Here is an 18,935-nt window from a genome sequence, read left to right on the forward strand (position 1 = left end):
CACACGCACGCACACGTTAATGCACACGCACGCACACGTTAATGCACAAGCACGCACACGTTAATGCACACGCACGCACACGTTAATGCACACGCACGCACACGTTAATGCACACGCACGCACACGTTAATGCACACACATGCACACGTTAATGCACACGCTCGCACACGTTAATGCACACACATGCACACGTTAATGCACACGCTCGCACACGTTAATGCACAAGCACGCACACGTTAATGCACACACATGCACACGTTAATGCACACGCACGCACACGTTAATGCACACGCTCGCACACGTTAATGCACACGCATGCACACGTTAATGCACAAGCACGCACACGTTAATGCACAAGCACGCACACGTTAATGCACACGCACGCACACGTTAATGCACACGCACGCACACGTTAATGCACACGCACGCACACATACATGCACACGTTAATGCATACGCAAATGCACACACACGCACACGTTGATGCACATGCACACGTTAATGCACACGTGCACGTAAATGCACACGCACACGTTAAAGCACACCTTAATGCACACGTTAAGGCACACGTTAATGCACACGTAAATGCACACGTTAAGGCACACGTTAATGCACATGCACATGTTAATGCACACGCACACGTTAAAGCACACGTTAATGCACACGTAAATGCACACGTAAATGCACACGTTAAGGCACACGTTAATGCACATGCACATGTTAATGCACACGTAAATGCACAGGCACGCACACGTTAATGCACACACGCACACACACGTAAATGCACACGTTAATGCACATGCACATGTTAATGCACACGCACATGTTAATGCACACGTAAATGCACAGGCACGCACACGTTAATGCACACACGCACACACACGTTAATGCACACGCACGCACACGTAAATGCAAACGCACACGTTAATGCACACACACACGTTAATGCACACGCACGCACACGTAAATGCACACGCACACGTTAATGCACACACACACGTTAATGCACACGTAATGCACATGCATACATTAATGCACGCGCACACGTTAATGCTCACGCACATGTTAATGCACACGTTAATGCACACGCACACGTTAATGCACAAGCACGCACACGTAAATGCACACGTAAATACGCACACGTTAATGCACACGCACACGTTAATGCACATGCACACATTAATGCACACGTAAATGCACACGCACACGTTAATGCAAATGCACACGCACACGTTAATGCACATGCACACATTAATGCAAACGTAAATGCACACGCACACGTTAAAGCACACGTTAATGCACACGTAAATGCACACGTTAAGGCACACGTTAATGCACATGCACATGTTAATGCACACGCACATGTTAATGCACACGTAAATGCACAGGCACAAACACGTTAATGCACACACACACACGTTAATGCACACGCACACGTTAATGCACACGAACGCACACATAAATGCACACGCACACGTTAATGCACATGCATACGTTAATGCACGCGCACACGTTAATGCTCACGCACACGTAAATGCACACGTTAATGTACACGCACACGTTAATGCACAAGCACGCACACTCAAATGCACACGTAAATGCACACGCACACATTAATGCACACGCACGCACACGTTAATGCACACGCACACGTTAAAGCACACGTTAATGCACACGTAAATGCACACGTTAAGGCACACGTAAATGCACATGCACGCGTTAATGCACACGCACACGTTAATGCACACACACACGTTAATGCACACGTTAATGCACACGCACGCACACGTTAATGCACACGCACACGTTAAAGCACACGTTAATGCACACGTAAATGCACATGTTAAGGCACATGTTAATGCACATGCACATGTTAATGCACACGCACACACACACGTTAATGCACACACACACGTTAATGCACACGCACGCACACGTAAATGCACACGCACACGTTAAAGCACACATTAATGCACACGTAAATGCACACGTTAAGGCACACGTTAATGCACATGCACATGTTAATGCACACGCACACGTTAATGCACACGTTAATGCACACGCACACGTTAATGCACACGCACACGTTAATGCTCACGCACACGTAAATGCACACGTTAATGCACACGTAAATGCAAACGCACACGTTAATGCACATGCACGAGCGCGTTAATGTGCCAACAAGCACAGCACACGGGCTTGCAACACACACAGTGCATGCGCTAACAACACGCACAGTGCACGCGCTAACAACACGCACAGTGCACGCGCTAACAACACGCACAGCGCACGCGCTAACAACACGCACAGTGCACGCGCTAACAACACGCACAGTGCACGCGCTAACAACACGCACAGTGCACGCGCTAACAACACGCACAGTACACATGCTCGCAACATGCACATCACACGCGCTAACAACACACACAGTGCACACGCTAACAACACACACAGTGCACACGCTAACAACACACACAGTGCACGCGCTCGTAACACACACAGTGCACGCGCTAACAACACGCACAGTGCACGCGCTAACAACACGCACAGTGCACGCGCTAACAACACGCACAGTGCACGCGCTAACAACACGCACAGTGCACATGCTCGCAACATGCACATCACACGCGCTAACAACACACACAGTGCACACGCTAACAACACACACAGTGCACGCGCTCGTAACACACACAGTGCTCTTGAGACTTGGAGGAGTCCACAACATCAAACTTCACACACAAAAAAGACAAACTATTGGAAAAGTGTCTGCATTTTAAAGGTCCTGGATCCTGACTGATGTGAGTTTGTTTTGTCGATATTAGTGCACTGCAATGTTCGCTCGAGTACACTACCTGTGGGCTTAGGGGAAAACACTCCGGGCCCCACCCTTACAGAAAAAAAATATATAAATATATTTTTTTGCCTTTATATAGATAATAATTATACAAATGATTTAACACTAATTCTGACCAACTGTTCCAGTCCGACTCCAGGATGGGGAATCGCTCTTAAAGACTGATTTTGCAGTTGTGCAAGTCTTGAAGTTGAGCCAAGACATCCGTTTCTGTCTTTAGAATAAAATAGAAAAAGCAGGTGGTTACCAGGGAGACCAGCGGTGTGTCCGGGTCCAGTCCGGCTTCAGTCTTGGCCCTCTGAACCATGTCGTGGATCACTTCCATGCATTTGTCTGCACCGACCAACTGAACAGACACAGAGAGAATATGACACGCTCCAGCGCCCTGAATATGAAATTGAAATTGAAGGGAATACCAAATATATTAGCTTTGCTAGATTATTTTAAACTTAGTTAAGTTGAATTGAAACTGTGAAGGGGCCTCACACAGACCACATTCCTAGATAAGGAGAAAGCTGCAGACGAGCTCAAGGACGTCTGTGTGCGATAGAACGACGAGTGGAAGAATACTGAGAGAGGCGTCACCCTTCATATTACGCCCTGTTATAAATGTACGAGCAGGGAAAGCGGTGCGTCCGGAGCGCCCGTGTAAGTTGCCAATCACGTTCGATAGGGACAGATGGTAAGCGCTCTGTTATCTCTGTATTAGAATTGTACTGACAGGGATTAAACATTTAATTCATTTTAACTGTTTTGATTCTTGCCCTTTCTTTTATAAACGAGCACGCCAACAATATGAATGTACCCAGTGGTTGCTGCAGGGTCCTTGGGTCTGAGACAGGATCTGACCTTCTCCAGAGACGAGCAGAGCCACAGAGTGACTTCCTCCTCTGCACACAAAAAACACAGCCACAGTTATCTTTTTATCATCGACAAGTCAAACAATTATGTCTATAGTACATGTAGATTTAGATGTAGAGTGAAATTTATTTTGACTTCCGGTTATGGTGATAAACAGACACACTCACGCTGCAGTTTCAGAAATTATGACCCGCATAACTCCAGAAAAGACCAACAAGACATGAGTAAGCAAGGAAAACACAAGACAGGTAAAGCTGACGGTCCACAGCGCCATTGGAAAAGCTAACGAGGCTAACGTGGCTAACAGGTCCGGCGAGCTCTACCAGGACAGGGCTACGCTGACCCACATGTGGTCGCCAGGTCTTTGCCGGGTCAGATGGAGGACTCTACAACAGTTGGCCCTCATGATGTGTGGAAGAAAATGCGAAATGCAGCGCGACAAGGCGTGAGCGGAAATGAGAGCAGCGAGTGGAGTGGAAAGATAACTCATGTCTCAGTTTTCTCCTCCTGAGCTCCTCACAGATGTGGTGGAACTTTTGTTGCTGTTGATGAACCTCGTATGAAATATCTGGAGCCAAGAAGACCCTCTTGCCTTTGTACTGGAGGTCTCCTTTAACCCTGGAGGTCTCCTTTAACCCTGGAGGTCTCCTTTAACCCTGGTGCTCTCCTTTAACCCTGGAGGTCTCCTTTAACCCTGGTGCTCTCCTTTAACCCTGGAGGTCTCCTTTAACCCTGGAGGTCTCCTTTAACCCTGGAGGTCTCCTTTAACCCTGGAGGTCTCCTTTAACTCGTTTAACTCACGCCAAAGAGACACAAACTTTCAGATACAGATGTTTGGAACTCTTCTCCTTCGTTATAACCTCTGTTTAGTTTATGAGGTGTAAATGTCGGTGACATCGATGTGGTGAGAGTGATTTAAATAAACTACAGTTAAAACAAATGTGTTCTGTTGTTGCGCGTCGCCGCTCGTGTTGTTGCGCGTCGCCGCTCGTGTTGTTGCGCGTCGCCGCTCGTGCTGTTGCGCGTCGCCGCTCGTGCTGTTGCGCGTCGCCGCTCGTGCTGTTGCGCGTCGCCGCTCGTGCTGTTGCGCGTCGCCGCTCGTGCTGTTGCGCGTCGCCGCTCGTGCTGTTGCGCGTCGCCGCTCGTGCTGTTGCGCGTCGCCGCTCGTGCTGTTGCGCGTCGCCGCTCGTGCTGTTGCGCGTCGCCGCTCGTGCTGTTGCGCGTCGCCGCTCGTGCTGTTGCGCGTCGCCGCTCATGCTGTTGCGCGTCGCCGCTCATGCTGTTGCGCGTCGCCGCTCATGCTGTTGCGCGTCGCCGCTCATGTTGTTGCGCGTCGCCGCTCATGCTGTTGCGCGTCGCCGCTCATGCTGTTGCGCGTCGCCGCTCATGCTGTTGCGCGTCGCCGCTCATGCTGTTGCGCGTCGCCGCTCATGCTGTTGCGCGTCGCCGCTCATGTTGTTGCGCGTCGCCGCTCATGTTGTTGCGCGTCGCCGCTCATGTTGTTGCGCGTCGCCGCTCATGCTGTTGCGCGTCGCCGCTCATGTTGTTGCGCGTCGCCGCTGTTGTTGCGCGTCGCCGCTCATGCTGTTGCGCGTCGCCGCTCATGTTGTTGCGCGTTGCCGTTCATGTTGTTCACTGCTTGAGTTCGACATGTGTTTATTGTATGATATTGTGTTGAGCTCGTCTTCAACAGAAAAGAGAAATAAAGCTCATTAAACGCATTTACTTTACTTCATTTGATATTTTAATGATTATGTTCCTGTTTTCAGAGACGCAAAGTGATTGTCAGCAAACAATAAAGATTATACAATAATGTTAATTACGTATTTGGTAACGAGATACTTTTAAAAGTAACGCTACCCAACAGTGAAGGAGAGATTTCTTTTCACTTAGAACTTACTTGGAGAACTTGTAGACATATAATTTGCTTTGTTTTTATAATAAATCCCCAATAAAATGGAATGTTGTAGAATGAGGGAAAATGACCACAGCTTAATAATACCAGATTTATGAAAGAAAACAAACTGTGTCTGGAAAGCAGAACTTAGAGACACACTCTCACTCACTCACGCGGATTTTTTTCCCCCAGGACGGCAGGGGAAGCGCTTCTCCCGCCACCTTGTGGCACTCGACAGTCACGTGTTTGCACTTTAGCTCGACATGTGGCTAACACGGCTAACACAGCTAACACGGCTAACACGGCTAACAGACAAAGGGCTGCTTAAAGTGGCTTTTACGTTGTAAAAGTTGAAAGACTTTACCCTTCTACTCCGCCGAACACTTGCGCCATCTCGTTTCCTGTTGTGATACGTCACTGAACGTCACAGACGCGGTCACGTGATGTCGGAGACTCGCAAATAATGGTGCGGTCACGTGGTGTCGTTTAACCCGTAAAGTTGGAGAAATAGGACTTATGGGTTATTTTTGTTCATTTTATTCAATACAATACACATGTTAATTACATTAAAATTAATTAAAAAAAACATCTTGAGGCAATTATTGTAATCGTTTTAACCATGAGATTAAGCGCTTGAGCAGCTTTATTATTTGATATATTGTTTAGAGATTGAACAAAGGTTTACATTTCTATTGTATATGTTTTTAAATGGTTTTGTTGGAGGATTTGGATTGGTGCAGATAAATCGGTGCGATCCCTCATTCGTGCAGGAGTGATCCATCTGGACAATGTGTTAAAAATCAAGACATTTCAAACTTCCATCTGAAAGTAATTTCAGTCCGGTTATTTTTTTGTATTTTTACTTGATTCATTCATTTTTTAACACAAACAACATTGACCGCAACAAAGAGAGAGTGAGCAACAAAAAGAAAAGAAAGAAAAAAATGAACATGTAACACAAGACATGAAATCAATTCCCGGGTCCTACAAACTGTCCATCTTCAAATACTGTGGTGTTATTCACATTTTAGTTTTTCTTTAGGGGCCGTCAACAAATTGACATGAAACAGAAGTGAATAAAAATATATAATACAAATACATTTATAAATAATAAACATAAAATACTGGGGAATCAGCAAATTACTTTTCATTTCAACAGTCAACAAGGGACATTTGACCCAGTGCCACTGTAGAATATTACCTACACCTCAGGGCTACTGGGCTCAGGCCTCGAATTCTCTTTTAAAAGCTTTTACGATTTGTAACCCATTTTACAGTAAAATTACCAGTTTTTCTTCAATAGCTTTTAGGGCATTTGACCCAGTGACTCAAACCTATTTAGAATATTACATCTACGTCATCATCTCGCTAGTGTGGAAGGAGTCCAAGCTTGTGCAGAAGGTCCATCGTTACCAGCTCTATAGATTCTGAACCCGCTCTCCTCGACAGAGGCCGGACACTTCTCTGGTGTGGCCCACAATGAGAGCAGCGAGCTACTGTGGGCCTTCTTCCAGCGCTCACGCGGGGGGGCCTTCTTCCAGCGCTCACGCGGGGGGGCCTTCTTCCAGCGCTCACGCGGGGGGGCCTTCTTCTAGCGCTCACGCGGGGGGGCCTTCTTCCAGCGCTCACGCGGGGGGGCCTTCTTCCAGCGCTCACGCGGGGGGGCCTTCTTCTAGCGCTCACGCGGGGGGGGCCTTCTTCCAGCGCTCACGCGGGGGGGCCTTCTTCTAGCGCTCACGCGGGGGGGCCTTCTTCTAGCGCTCACGCGGGGGGGGCCTTCTTCCAGCGCTCACGCGGGGGGGCCTTCATCCAGCGCTCACGCAGGGGGGCCTTCTTCTAGCGCTCACGCGGGGGGGCCTTCTTCCAGCGCTCACGCGGGGGGGGCCTTCTTCCAGCGCTCACGCGGGGGGGGCCTTCTTCCAGCGCTCACGCGGGGGGGCCTTCATCCAGCGCTCACGCAGGGGGGCCTTCTTCTAGCGCTCACGCGGGGGGGCCTTCTTCCAGCGCTCACGCGGGGGGGCCTTCTTCCAGCGCTCACGCGGGGGGGCCTTCTTCCAGCGCTCACGCGGGGGGGCCTTCTTCCAGCGCTCACACGAGCAGCTCCAGTGACTCTTGGAGAGGGGTGATCATAAAGGCCTTTCCCGTACGGCGTTCTGTTGTTGGACCTCTGCGATCGTCATGGTTCCATAACAAACAGCACAAGGGTCTCCATCGATGCACACGGCACCGGGACAGCCTAGGTCAGAGAATTGAGTCCGTATGGACAATGTTCTCTACCAATGTCAATGCAGCCGCTCTGGAGCTTGTAGCGGTGGCAATCCCTGAACCAGGAGGTGGAGGTAAGGGATGAGGTCACGCTGAAGGAGTCCAATCAGGCCCGTTGGACTCTTGAGGCAATTGACAGGTTTCAGGCCGAGCAGAGACAAAAGCTACTTAGAGAGGCCAGGCAGAAGCACAATTGGTTACAGGAGAAGGACGCAGCTTCGACAGTTTACAGTCCCGGTAGCCCCGGGTGGGAGCCCCGGGTGGGTGGAGAGCCCCTAGCGGAAAGCTGTTGACCTCGATGTCACATCTTCCACGGAGGACGCAGAAGCTGAGGACTCGTCCATCACCCAGGTGGGTCAAATGTATCTACCTGCGTTGCACCAATGAAATTTCCCCATGTGGGACAATAAAGGAATATCTTAAAATGCTCCAGATTTTACTGGCTGCAGTTCAGCCACAAACCAACAGAGGGCGATGACTGCTGCATAAAAGTCTGAAAATCAGTTTCTCAAATGTTGAATTTACCAACTTCACTATATTAAAAACATTGTATTACATTCATATTCAAAATGCATTTCATTTCACTTCCTCAAATCTTTTGTTTTTCCTGACTAAAAACACGTCGTTACATTCTTACCATTTGGTTGATTTTATACATCCAAAATAAAACTAGCACTAAACAGATCAGAACACGAAGAACCAAGTAGGGTCTTTCACAACTTTATTCATCTTTTTTTCATGGTTTTATTGTAATGAAAGTCATACTCTGTCTTCTGGACCTCTGACTCTTGGGTCACTAACAAAACTAAATCACAAAATGATTCCATGTTGTACATCCACCTGGCGGACATTCCTGTTGGCTTCACCAGGTGTCGTTCAGCAGCTTCAGGAGGCTCTGGTCCGTGCATCCGCTCAAAGCCCGCTCCATTTACCAGAATCAACCACTCAGCACCCACAGGGATGGCTACTATCAACTAAAAATATATACTTTAACTTTCCCCCAACCCCCTCCCTACCCCATCCCCCCGAGTACCTCACAGACGTACTGCGTCTGATTTACAGGTGGCAGATGTGACTGTACAAGTCTGATGAACCATTAGCAGAGAGAGGCCTGGAAACTGCTGAAGGACACGGCGGGTTACTGACCCAGCAAACACACCCCTCATCCTCCAAAACATGAGGAAACTGAGCCAGGAGAGAGAAGCTGTGGAAAACCTGATTCAGATACGGACTCGTAGTCTCTGCAGACCACAGTCGTGGAGTTCCAAACCAAACACGACCCCCGTCATGTCCAAACCCTCCCACCCATGTCCCCACACGCACAGGAGTCCAGCTGTGGAGTCCAGCTGTGGAGTCCAGCTGTGGTTCTGTTGGGTTTGGACCTCCACCTCTGTGACCGTTGTGTGCTGAGGAGTGCAGGGCAGACACAGAACTCTGACACTCTCCTCTAAAGTAGACTCTGAAGCTCAGTGACCACAGCATTGCGTGGGCTCGTGTCTCAGGGCGTGGCTGGCATCCCTCCGCTGGTAGCTGCCTTAGTTTAAAGGGGACATCTGAGTTCTGTGTGAAAGGATGAGCAAGCACCCTCACAAGGGGCGGTGCTGGTAATACTCCCCCCACCCCTAATCCCAACACCCCTCAGTTTACAAGAAAAGAACAGAAAATAAAAAGGAAAAAGAAAAAAAACAAACAGAAAGAGCAGTCCCCCCACACCCCGGAAGGGCCCACACACTCCGTGTGGTCAGTGAGTGCGGCGTAGCCGACAGAGTCTCTGAGAATGTAACACTCTGAGAGTGTGCGTGTGCACGTGTGTGTGTTTGTTTGTGTGTGTTTGTGTGTGTGCACGTGTGCGGCTCCATGGGGGTGAGGGGGACTTCTAGTACTTCTTCCCCGGGACAAACTCCTTGGCTTCAGGATTTAACACGCTCTTCCTCTGCAGAGACACACACAAAGTTAGGCGTGGCTCCACTAGGGGGCACAGTGCTTTTAGACTTTGGGAGGAGGCACTCACCGCCAGCTCCTCCAGGCTGCTGTGCTGCTCGCTCACCGACAGCCCGTTGAGCTGCTGCTGCAGCTGGCCCACTCCTGCGTTGTTGAGGTCACGTGAGGGAATGAACCAGTCCTGGTCCTCCTCCTCCAACATCTCCTGGAAACAACGCTCCAGGAACTCCTGCTCCAACAGCTCCTCCTCCACCTGAGGAGCACACAACCCTCAGTCAATCCAACAGTCAATCCAACAGTCCACCTCACACGGTGACCTCACACGGTGACCTCACACGGTGACCTCACACGGTGACCTCACACGGTGACCTCACACGGTGACCTCACACGGTGACCTCACACGGTGACCTCACACGGTGACCTCACCTGTCTGTTGTACTCCTCCTCATTTTCCATCCACATGTACTCTGCAAAGGGGTTGGCATCGTTGCCCTCTCCTGCATGCCCATTGGCCACTGGCTCTTTGCCCTCCTTCCCTGGGGCCCCGCCTCCTGGTGTCTTTGCCACTTCTGGACCGCTCATCTCAGCTGGCTCTGCAGAAAAAACAAACATTTGTCATTTGATGGAGTTCAGTATTCTCCCTTTCCCTGATGGCCCCCTCCCCCCCCACGATGCTGATCACTGGAACACTTTCGCAGTTTTAGTGGCACTGAGGACTAGAACGCTTCAGGCTTGCACCTGTTTTAAGGCACTTTCTTCCATTCTTCTGCAGAAGCTTCAAACCCTGAGAAGTTCGTGGGCGTCGGGTCACAGCCATTTTCATTTTTGGACTCCAAGTTGTAGAAGCATCTCAAGGACAATCAGTGAAACATGCACCCGAGCTCCGTTCTGAATGTTATGACAAATTCTTGTGCTTTTACTTATTTTTAAATAAATGTCAAAGAATTCAAACGACCTTCTTTCACATTGTCATTATGGGGTATTAAGTCGGTGTAGTCCCTCGTTCGTCCAGGAGTGTTCCAGTCGAGTAGCTGAAAGACTCAGTTGTATCAGGAGGAGGAGGAGGGGGGGTTAGAAATAAGATAAGATAAGATAAGATATTCCTTTATTGTCCCACATGGGGAAATTTCATTGGTGCAACGCAGGTAGATACAGAGGTAAATAACTGCTGATATTATTTAAAATAGTTTACAGCTGATTAAAACATGTGTCAAGCTCGATTCTATTTAAATTCACTCTTATTCTGCCTCTTACCAGTGAATTTAAAGGTTGAACGTTTTGTTTGTACAACATTCTTTTTGATAGACTTCAACTTCTTGAAGTGACCTCACGAGCCTGTGGTCAGACTCCTTCAGCCATGTGCATTCTGACCATTAACACCTCCTCTCACCACTCATGTACCTGTCAATGTGAGTCCAGTAACCACGGATACAGCCATAATCACTTTTCAGCAGCCAATGAGAGAACAGAGGCTGTGTTTACAATGTTAGCATTGCACGAGCTAAGGGCTAACTAAAGAGAACCAAAAAACGAAGCATCAAAATGGACACATTAACGGTCAGCGCTCGGACAGGCCACCTCAGATCACGCTTCACAAACATCAAATATGACTCCAAACGGTTGTCATAGTGATTAGAATCCAGCCTGTGGTTAACAGCTGTAGCAGCGTGTGCTAACGTTAGCTCCTCGTTGTGTCTGTGCTTCACTTTTATACTGGAGTTATTTTCTGAGCTCAGAGTATTTAAAGCCAGAGCTGCCTCAGTCAGAGCGACACAAACAGGAGCATCGCTCTGGAGCCGCTTCAGCGTCACCTCAGCAAAAGAATCTTAAGAAGTTTAAAACTATGTACTAAATGCCTCGGTGAGTTCGCCCAAATGTGCGATACAGCCAGCAGCATTTTAGCCCCAAAATGAAATGACAATTTCTGGGCCTGCCCCGACCACTAACTAACGAATCTTGGCCAAATGAGTCTCTCCTGCAGCGCTCCTCTGTCAGTATGGGTGTCGGCCGATAGTCGTGTCGTTGAGTAGTACCGTGTGTCACTTTAAGAGTTAACGCTGCTGCTACAGAGCTCCGTCGCAGCTCGTGGACAGAGCTCCGTCGCAGCTCGTGGACAGAGCTCCGTCGCAGCTCGTGGACAGAGCTCCGTCGCAGCTCGTGGACAGAGCTCCGTCGCAGCTCGTGGACAGAGCTCCGTCGCAGCTCGTGGACAGAGCTCCGTCGCAGCTCGTGGACAGAGCTCCGTCGCAGCTCGTGGACAGAGCTCCGTCGCAGCTCGTGGACAGAGCTCCGTCGCAGCTCGTGGACAGAGCTCCGTCGCAGCTCGTGGACAGAGCTCCGTCGCAGCTCGTGGACAGAGCTCCGTCACAGCTGGTGGACAGAGGACAGAGCTCCGTCGCAGCTCGTGGACAGAGCTCCGTCGCAGCTGGTGGACAGAGGACAGAGCTCCGTCACAGCTGGTGGACAGAGGACAGAGCTCCATCACAGCTGGTGGACAGAGGACAGAGCTCCGTCACAGCTGGTGGACAGAGGACAGAGCTCCGTCGCAGCTGGTGGACAGAGGCTTCAGCTGCTATAGTCTGAGAACAGCCCGTGTATGCGAGTATATTTGAACTTTAATCCAGTCTTTATTCTGAGGCTAAAGACCCAGAAATGACAGACTTTTGAAAGCTCCAGAGAGTTTTAGACTAAACTTATCATTGTTTTTTCAGACACGATTCAACTAGTTTTCCTCATAAACCATCAGTTTAAACATGTTTACTCCAGAGAAGAGACTGAGGAGAGTCCGAGGAGGAGGAGAGTCCGAGGAGGAGGAGAGTCCGAGGAGCTTCACCTTCACGCTCGGATTGGTCTAGACAGTCACCGTTCTGACCAATCAGCGCACGAGCTGGGCTAGAGCGGCGCGCTCGAGCGTAGCCAAAGCTAACGGCTTAAAATGTGTTTTAAAGACGACTGAAGAATGTTAAAATCAGAAAGAGTCAATGACCCAAAAATAGGTAAGAATTGACGCTATATCTGACATTTTTGAAAGCCGCAGGCCCCCACCTGCGAGCCGCAGGCACCTATGTAGGCGCCGTATTTTCCGACGCCTTTACAAAAAAAGGCGGCGCTAAAATGCACCGCTAAAGAGCGCCGTAATCTACGCCAGACGGCGCTCTGCGTTCTCCTAATTTACGCCATAGGCCGCTCCTATTGTGGTGGAGTGTGATCATATGGTCTACAGCCGTTGGCAGCACAAGCAGAAAAGTTACGCGCGCAAGGACGGTGCTCCGGTGAACAGGTGCTCCGGTGAACAGGTGCTCCGGTGAACAGGTGCTCCGGTGAACAGGTCCCAAATGGAAGTAGTCTACGTTATTGTCAATTGACAGATAAAAAGAACCTTGTGCAAATCCAGCGCGCCTCCCTAGTCTCTGTGATCTTTGTCAATTTAATGAGGTTTCGATGAAAGTCAAAGTGCGCGAAAAAACGTGGAGCTTCGGAAATTCTCCGGACCAGGGCTCGGCAGCCAATCAGAGCCAAGCACACAAATTGCGTCGACCAATCAGCGCGCAAATTTTCACTTGTGAACAGTAAGCTGTTCCCCACCCGATTTAATGATAATATTCCCTTTTCTAAAATGTATTAATAAAAATGACCCCGTCCTTGCACTTGAAAATGCCCCATCCAAAATACGGCCCTCTATTTAAAAGCATGGCTGTAGGCCCCCCCGGCAGCTGTAGGCCCCCCCGGCAGCTGTAGGCCCCCCCGGCAGCTGTAGGCCCCCCCGGCACCTGTAGGCCCCCCCGGCACCTGTAGGCCCCCCGGCACCTGTAGGCCCCCCCCGGCAGCCAAACACCAGCAGTTTTTTGTAACATTGGTGTTTTGTTGTTGTTGTTTTATGGCGGTTGGCATCCAATTGTTGCATTACCGCCAGACTGTATTCCTCAGACTTTTCGTAGTCCTCAGACTCTGTCGTAGTTTTGGCAGCTGGTTTGATGGTCTTATGGCGGTTGCATGATACTTTATGACATCACAAAGCACTCCATCATGTTGTTGTTGTTGTTGTTGTTTTATGGCGGTTGGCATCAGAGTGTTGCATCACCGCCAGACGTTATTCCTCAGACTTTGTCGTAGTCCTTAAAACTTCTTCTTCCATCATGTAACCGCCATGATAGAGTGCTTAGACTTTGGACTTTATTCTTCAGACCCCCCTTGCACTTGGGACGTTCAGCTTCAGGGAGGTGGACTTTATGACATTACAGGAAATAAAGCTGTGTGAGCACTCGCCATAATAAAAGCTAATAGTGAATGAGAAATATGAGAAGAGGGGGAAGATGGAGGGGCATAAAACACTGAAGAAGAAGAAATGCAAAACGATTATACAGCGCTTGTGGCGAGCGTGTGCGACCTTCCCCTTCTCTTTTGTGATGAATAACGGGTGAAACAGAAGTAAAGCCGTTTTTAAACTGATATACTGCAACTTGAAGTATTTTAAGTACAGGTAGCGTATTCGGAATACAGTATTGAGCCTAGTGACAGCATTGTATTCAGTATTTTGTATAAATACATTTTAAGTAGGCTATACTTCCCAGCAAAGTCCAGGCAAGTGTCTACAATAAATATGCTTCTTGAAAAAGGTCGTAAAAGCGCAAAATGTAGAACTCCTTTATTATCAAGTTATGTCAATAATATTATTAAAACATTTAAATTTAATGTATGCACTATTGAGACAAAAACATCTGTATCAAAGGTTCCAATTCATGGGAAAAAACGGCTACATTTGTCTTTTCACTCATGAATTGTGAGGAAAGTGCAAAGGGTCACAGTGATCGGCCACCAGTGCATTGTGGGAAATATACTGAGCCGAGTATGGACAAGTCTCTGTGGACTGAGACACCACCAAGGACAGATACACGTGTCCTGCTGTCAGAGCGCCACTCGCCGGGGGACAAACAGGGCCACTCGCCGGGGGACAAACAGGGCCACTCGCCGGGGGACAAACAGGGCCACTCGCCGGGGGACAAACAGGGCCACTCGCCGGGGGACAAACAGGGCCACTCGCCGGGGGACAAACAGGGCCACTCGCCGGGGGACAAACAGGGCCACTCGCCGGGGGACAAACAGGGCCACTCGCCGGGGGACAAACAGGGCCACTCGCCGGGGGACAAACAGGGCCACTCGCCGGGGGACAAACAGGGCCACTCGCCGGGGGACAAACAGGGCCACTCGCCGGGGGACAAACAGGGCCACTCGCCGGGGGAAAAACAGGGCCACTCGCCGGGGGACAAACAGGGCCACTCGCCGGGGGACAAACAGGGCCACTCGCCGGGGGACAAACAGGGCCACTCGCCGGGGGACAAACAGGGCCACTCGCCGGGGGACAAACAGGGCCACTGGTCACTGTCCAAATCGCAAAGAAACAAACGCTCTTGGTTTTAGACAATACTTTAAAGACAAAATAGTGGTTTGTTTACAATGTTATGAAAGTTCTAAAACTGTTCAGGAAACTATTAAGTCCTGTTTGCATTATCCTCACTTAACGAGCTTCTAATTTCAATACAACACTGATCGATACATATCTAAGTATCGGTGCTCGTAAGCATCAGTGCTCGTAAGCATCAGTGCTCGTAAGCATCAGTACTCGTAAGCATCAGTACTCGTAAGCATCAGTACTCGTAAGCATCAGTACTCGTAAGCATCAGTACTCGTAAGCATCAGTACTCGTAAGCATCAGTACTCGTAAGCATCAGTACTCGTAAGCATCAGTACTCGTAAGCATCAGTACTCGTAAGCATCAGTACTCGTAAGCATCAGTACTCGTAAGTCAGAGTGGGTAACAGACGTTCACGTGTGAGTGCAGCACTAGAACAGGCCCCGCGCCAGCCGCGATCTAAACAATATTATTTATGTCAGTGTGTTAAAAGTCCCAATCCTCCACAGGCACGAGCCTCTGCGCGGGGTGTTGTGGGTCGACTCTGCGCGGCCGAAGGACTCTTTGATCCCGTGTTCTTCTGAGAAAGCCCGCATCATTGTTAAGAGCCCACGCCTGGCGCAGCTGAGACTGAGAGCGCACTTAGAAATCGCAGATTTAGCGCCTTCATAACACGTTATGTAACGCGAGAGCAGCGGACGTTACGGGACTCCGCCGTGTCCCCGGGCCAGGTTCAGGGGCCCATCTGCTCCTCCGGGCTACGGCATTAGACTGCTCCGGTGATGCAAACGGTCTGCTTTGGTCAGTGTTTGCGGACAGTCTGATCCTGGACAGGCCTTAAGTACGAGCACAGCTACAACAACAAAGACAGCGACACAAGGACGTGAAGCTGATGACGCCGGTCACAACCATGTGAAGACACAAGTCCCACATTTAAACATGAGACAATAGGACATGAAGTGACGCTCTGGACGCTCTTTGTCCCGCACGTCCAGGACAAACAAAGTGTCCCGGACCAGTTAGCCGCTGCTATAGCTAACGCTACAGCTAGCACTAGAGCTAACGCTGCTACAGCATGGCAGCATCACGGAGCAGCACAGCAAAACAAGCTACATCCTCCCGGGGATTAGTGCCGATTTAACCCGTCCGGAGACCACAAAGCCTCGGTTACACGCACACGTACCTGGCATGGCGTCCCGTGCCGTGCTGTTTCAGACCGTGCGTGTGGAAGTCTCCTCAGGCAGACGGACTCGTCGTTCCCAGTGAAGGCTCGTCTGTGGCCGACGCAACGTAGCTCTCTATAGCTCGGCTCGTTAGCCACCGAGTGCTAACGTTAGAGCGCTCTGTCACGTGGGCTGGGCCGCGTTCAAGCCCACTCTGACTGTGGGAAAATACAGTACAACACGGACACGTTCCGCGTCTTCAGTTGCCGGTGGGAAACCCCAATATTACGCCAGGCACTGGTTTATCAAGGATTCGTGTCGAACAGGCCAACGCTCGTGTGCCTGGTACGACGAGATGAAAAAACAAGGGAAAGCAAGCCCAGTTTCACCTCTTTGTGGACACGGTGGGTTACGCTGACGTTACATCATCACGGAAGTGCAAAAACGAGCACAACTGAGTCGCATGAATGCCTCTCTCGAACAAACATCGGAAGCCCCTGCCCCCTACCTGCACGCGCGCGCGCACACGTACCTGCGCGCGCACATACAGACACACACACATGCACACACGTACACACACACATATACACACGCGCACACACACAAACACATGCACACACACAAACACATGCACACACACAAACACATGCACACACACAAACACATGCACACACACAAACATGCACACACACAAACACATGCACACACACAAACACATGCACACACACAAACACATGCACACACACAAACACATGCACACACACAAACACATGCACACACACACACACACATGCACACACGTACACACACACATATACACACGCGCACACACACAAACACATGCACACACACAAACACATGCACACACACAAACACATGCACACACACAAACACATGCACACACACAAACATGCACACACACAAACACATGCACACACACAAACACATGCACACACACAAACACATGCACACACACAAACACATGCACACACACAAACACATGCACACACATGCAGAAGCAGCCTGCGTGGCCCTGCTCCTCTGACACTAGAGCCGGAGTTTAAACTCTCATTAACAGTTATGAGGACAAAATGACACGCTCCCAGTCTCATGCGCCTTTAAAGAAGGCTTTATTTACCTGTGATCTTCCACTGAGCCTTATCTTTTCGCCATTTACTAACACCTTTGTCTTGCCACATACTCAAAACTACTACTAAACATGAGATGTAAAAGGAGACGGTAGCAACCAGCAGCAGCCAAACATTTGCATTTCATAGAGACCTCTGAATGCGTTTGGGGCAAAGTGAGCTTCTTTCGAGCAGCACGGACTCACCACTCAACTTCGAGGGCAAACGGGGACGAGGGTCTGTCCCGGGAAGTACTTTCCGTTTGCAAATGTCCCCCAACCAAACACGTGAGATCCGCGTGGCTCGCACCGTCACCCGAGTCCGGAAAGCGTGCGCCGTGACAACACCGTGAGGGAAACGGGCCGCTTCGTGATAAAAGCTGCTAAAGGAGAGCGTTTGTGGTGGTCGCGTGAGCCCAGTTGTGAACTGCTGTCATTGGTGGGCTCACACGTCACTCAAAAGCAAATTGGATTTCAATTGGATAAGATTATCCTAAACTCCGCCCTCTCTCTTCCTGTCACACAAGTAAACAAAACAAGCGCTTCTCGTTAAGATTCGGTGTAAGAATGATTGAGACATTAGTAAATACATTTTGATCAAATTCAAAGAGTTGTAGAGCCCAAAGGCTGGACAAAAGTTGACCCCGGCCTGGTGGCAAAGGCAGTTGTCTTTGAAAAGATCCATATAAATCATTGTAAGAATTTTTGAAAGATACTGAACTTCCTTCATTATCAGATAACCATGGAAATTAATTAGAACAACCAATAAAACTAGAGATTTAAAAAGTCATGAATTCCTTTGAAAAAAAAGAATCTCCCGGTCCAGATGGCATCAATACAGAAATGTCTCAAATATTTAGTGATGAATTATCCACTTTACTTTAAAATGTCCCAAGCTTCTTTTTATAATCAAGTATTCCTCCAATGTTCAACCAACTCTCATCACTCGAATGCATGAAAAAGTATCACTGCCAAATATAGACAATAAAATCTTAGCCAAAATCATTGCTATTATATAAAGTTTTGGAAAAATAATGAAAAAATCATTGATCAAACCGTTTTGTTTTTTGTGCAAGGGCGACATTCATCTGATAATTCAAGGAAATTATTTATTGTAATACTGTCATATATGCGCATGTATACTTTGCAACAGACACGGCAGCACACTATGTAATACAGTGGTGAGATAGCCCCGAGGATCTATTATATTATATAATATAATATGATATATCATATATCATATATTATAATATAATATAATCTCATATATTTCAAGCAATATGGAAAAGGGAAGGGATGTCTTCAATGGACAAGGACAAGGAATGAAAACCTCAGATATTTCATGAAAACTTAAGCATGATCATTGTCCATCAGATTAAGAGAGCAGCTGCTTTAATGTCATTACAAAGAAGCAAACA

At 48.9% G+C, this 18,935-nt stretch overlaps 2 protein-coding genes across 4 annotated transcripts in view; both read right to left on the minus strand.

Annotated features, from left to right (window-relative positions):
• The window catches only part of nagk (N-acetylglucosamine kinase), a 24,763-nt gene extending 18,737 nt beyond the window's left edge, over window positions 1-6,026 (minus strand). For both annotated transcript variants that reach the window (XM_072454696.1, XM_072454695.1), the window contains exons 1-3: window positions 5,977-6,026; window positions 3,660-3,744; window positions 3,102-3,200 (exon numbers count right to left, since the gene is read on the minus strand). In XM_072454696.1, the coding sequence (XP_072310797.1) occupies window positions 3,102-3,200; window positions 3,660-3,744; window positions 5,977-6,005 (213 nt within the window). In that variant the 5' untranslated portion in view covers window positions 6,006-6,026. The remainder of the gene's footprint in view (window positions 1-3,101; window positions 3,201-3,659; window positions 3,745-5,976) is intronic.
• Window positions 6,027-8,585: 2,559 nt separating this feature from the next.
• Window positions 8,586-17,816, minus strand: paip2b (poly(A) binding protein interacting protein 2B). 2 transcript variants are annotated; one of them, XM_072454708.1, is made up of 5 exons: window positions 17,725-17,743; window positions 16,412-16,609; window positions 10,245-10,411; window positions 9,889-10,071; window positions 8,586-9,810 (listed from the first exon to the last, which is right to left on the minus strand). In XM_072454708.1, exons 2-5 carry the CDS (start codon window positions 16,416-16,418, stop codon window positions 9,754-9,756), a joined length of 414 nt encoding a protein of 137 aa, XP_072310809.1. In that variant the 5' UTR covers window positions 16,419-16,609; window positions 17,725-17,743; the 3' UTR covers window positions 8,586-9,753. The 2 variants fall into 2 exon arrangements, with proteins under 2 accessions (XP_072310809.1, XP_072310810.1); XM_072454709.1 differs by lacking the exon at window positions 16,412-16,609 and having other exon boundaries at window positions 17,725-17,816.
• Window positions 17,817-18,935: the final 1,119 nt, after the last annotated feature.

This window comes from Eucyclogobius newberryi, unplaced genomic scaffold (genome assembly GCF_026437365.1).
Source record: "Eucyclogobius newberryi isolate DKJ021-1_F unplaced genomic scaffold, fEucNew1.0.hap1 SCAF_2, whole genome shotgun sequence".
Taxonomy (NCBI): domain Eukaryota; kingdom Metazoa; phylum Chordata; class Actinopteri; order Gobiiformes; family Gobiidae; genus Eucyclogobius; species Eucyclogobius newberryi.

What these genes read in the sequence shown, in the direction of transcription:
- paip2b (XM_072454708.1), bottom strand. An exon ending in AGGAGGAGTACAACAGACAG is followed by an intron (nt 10,072 to 10,244) that starts GTGAGGTCACCG and finishes TGTGCTCCTCAG; the next exon opens with GTGGAGGAGGAGCTGTTGGA. An exon ending in GCAGCCTGGAGGAGCTGGCG is followed by an intron (nt 9,811 to 9,888) that starts GTGAGTGCCTCC and finishes GTGTCTCTGCAG; the next exon opens with AGGAAGAGCGTGTTAAATCC.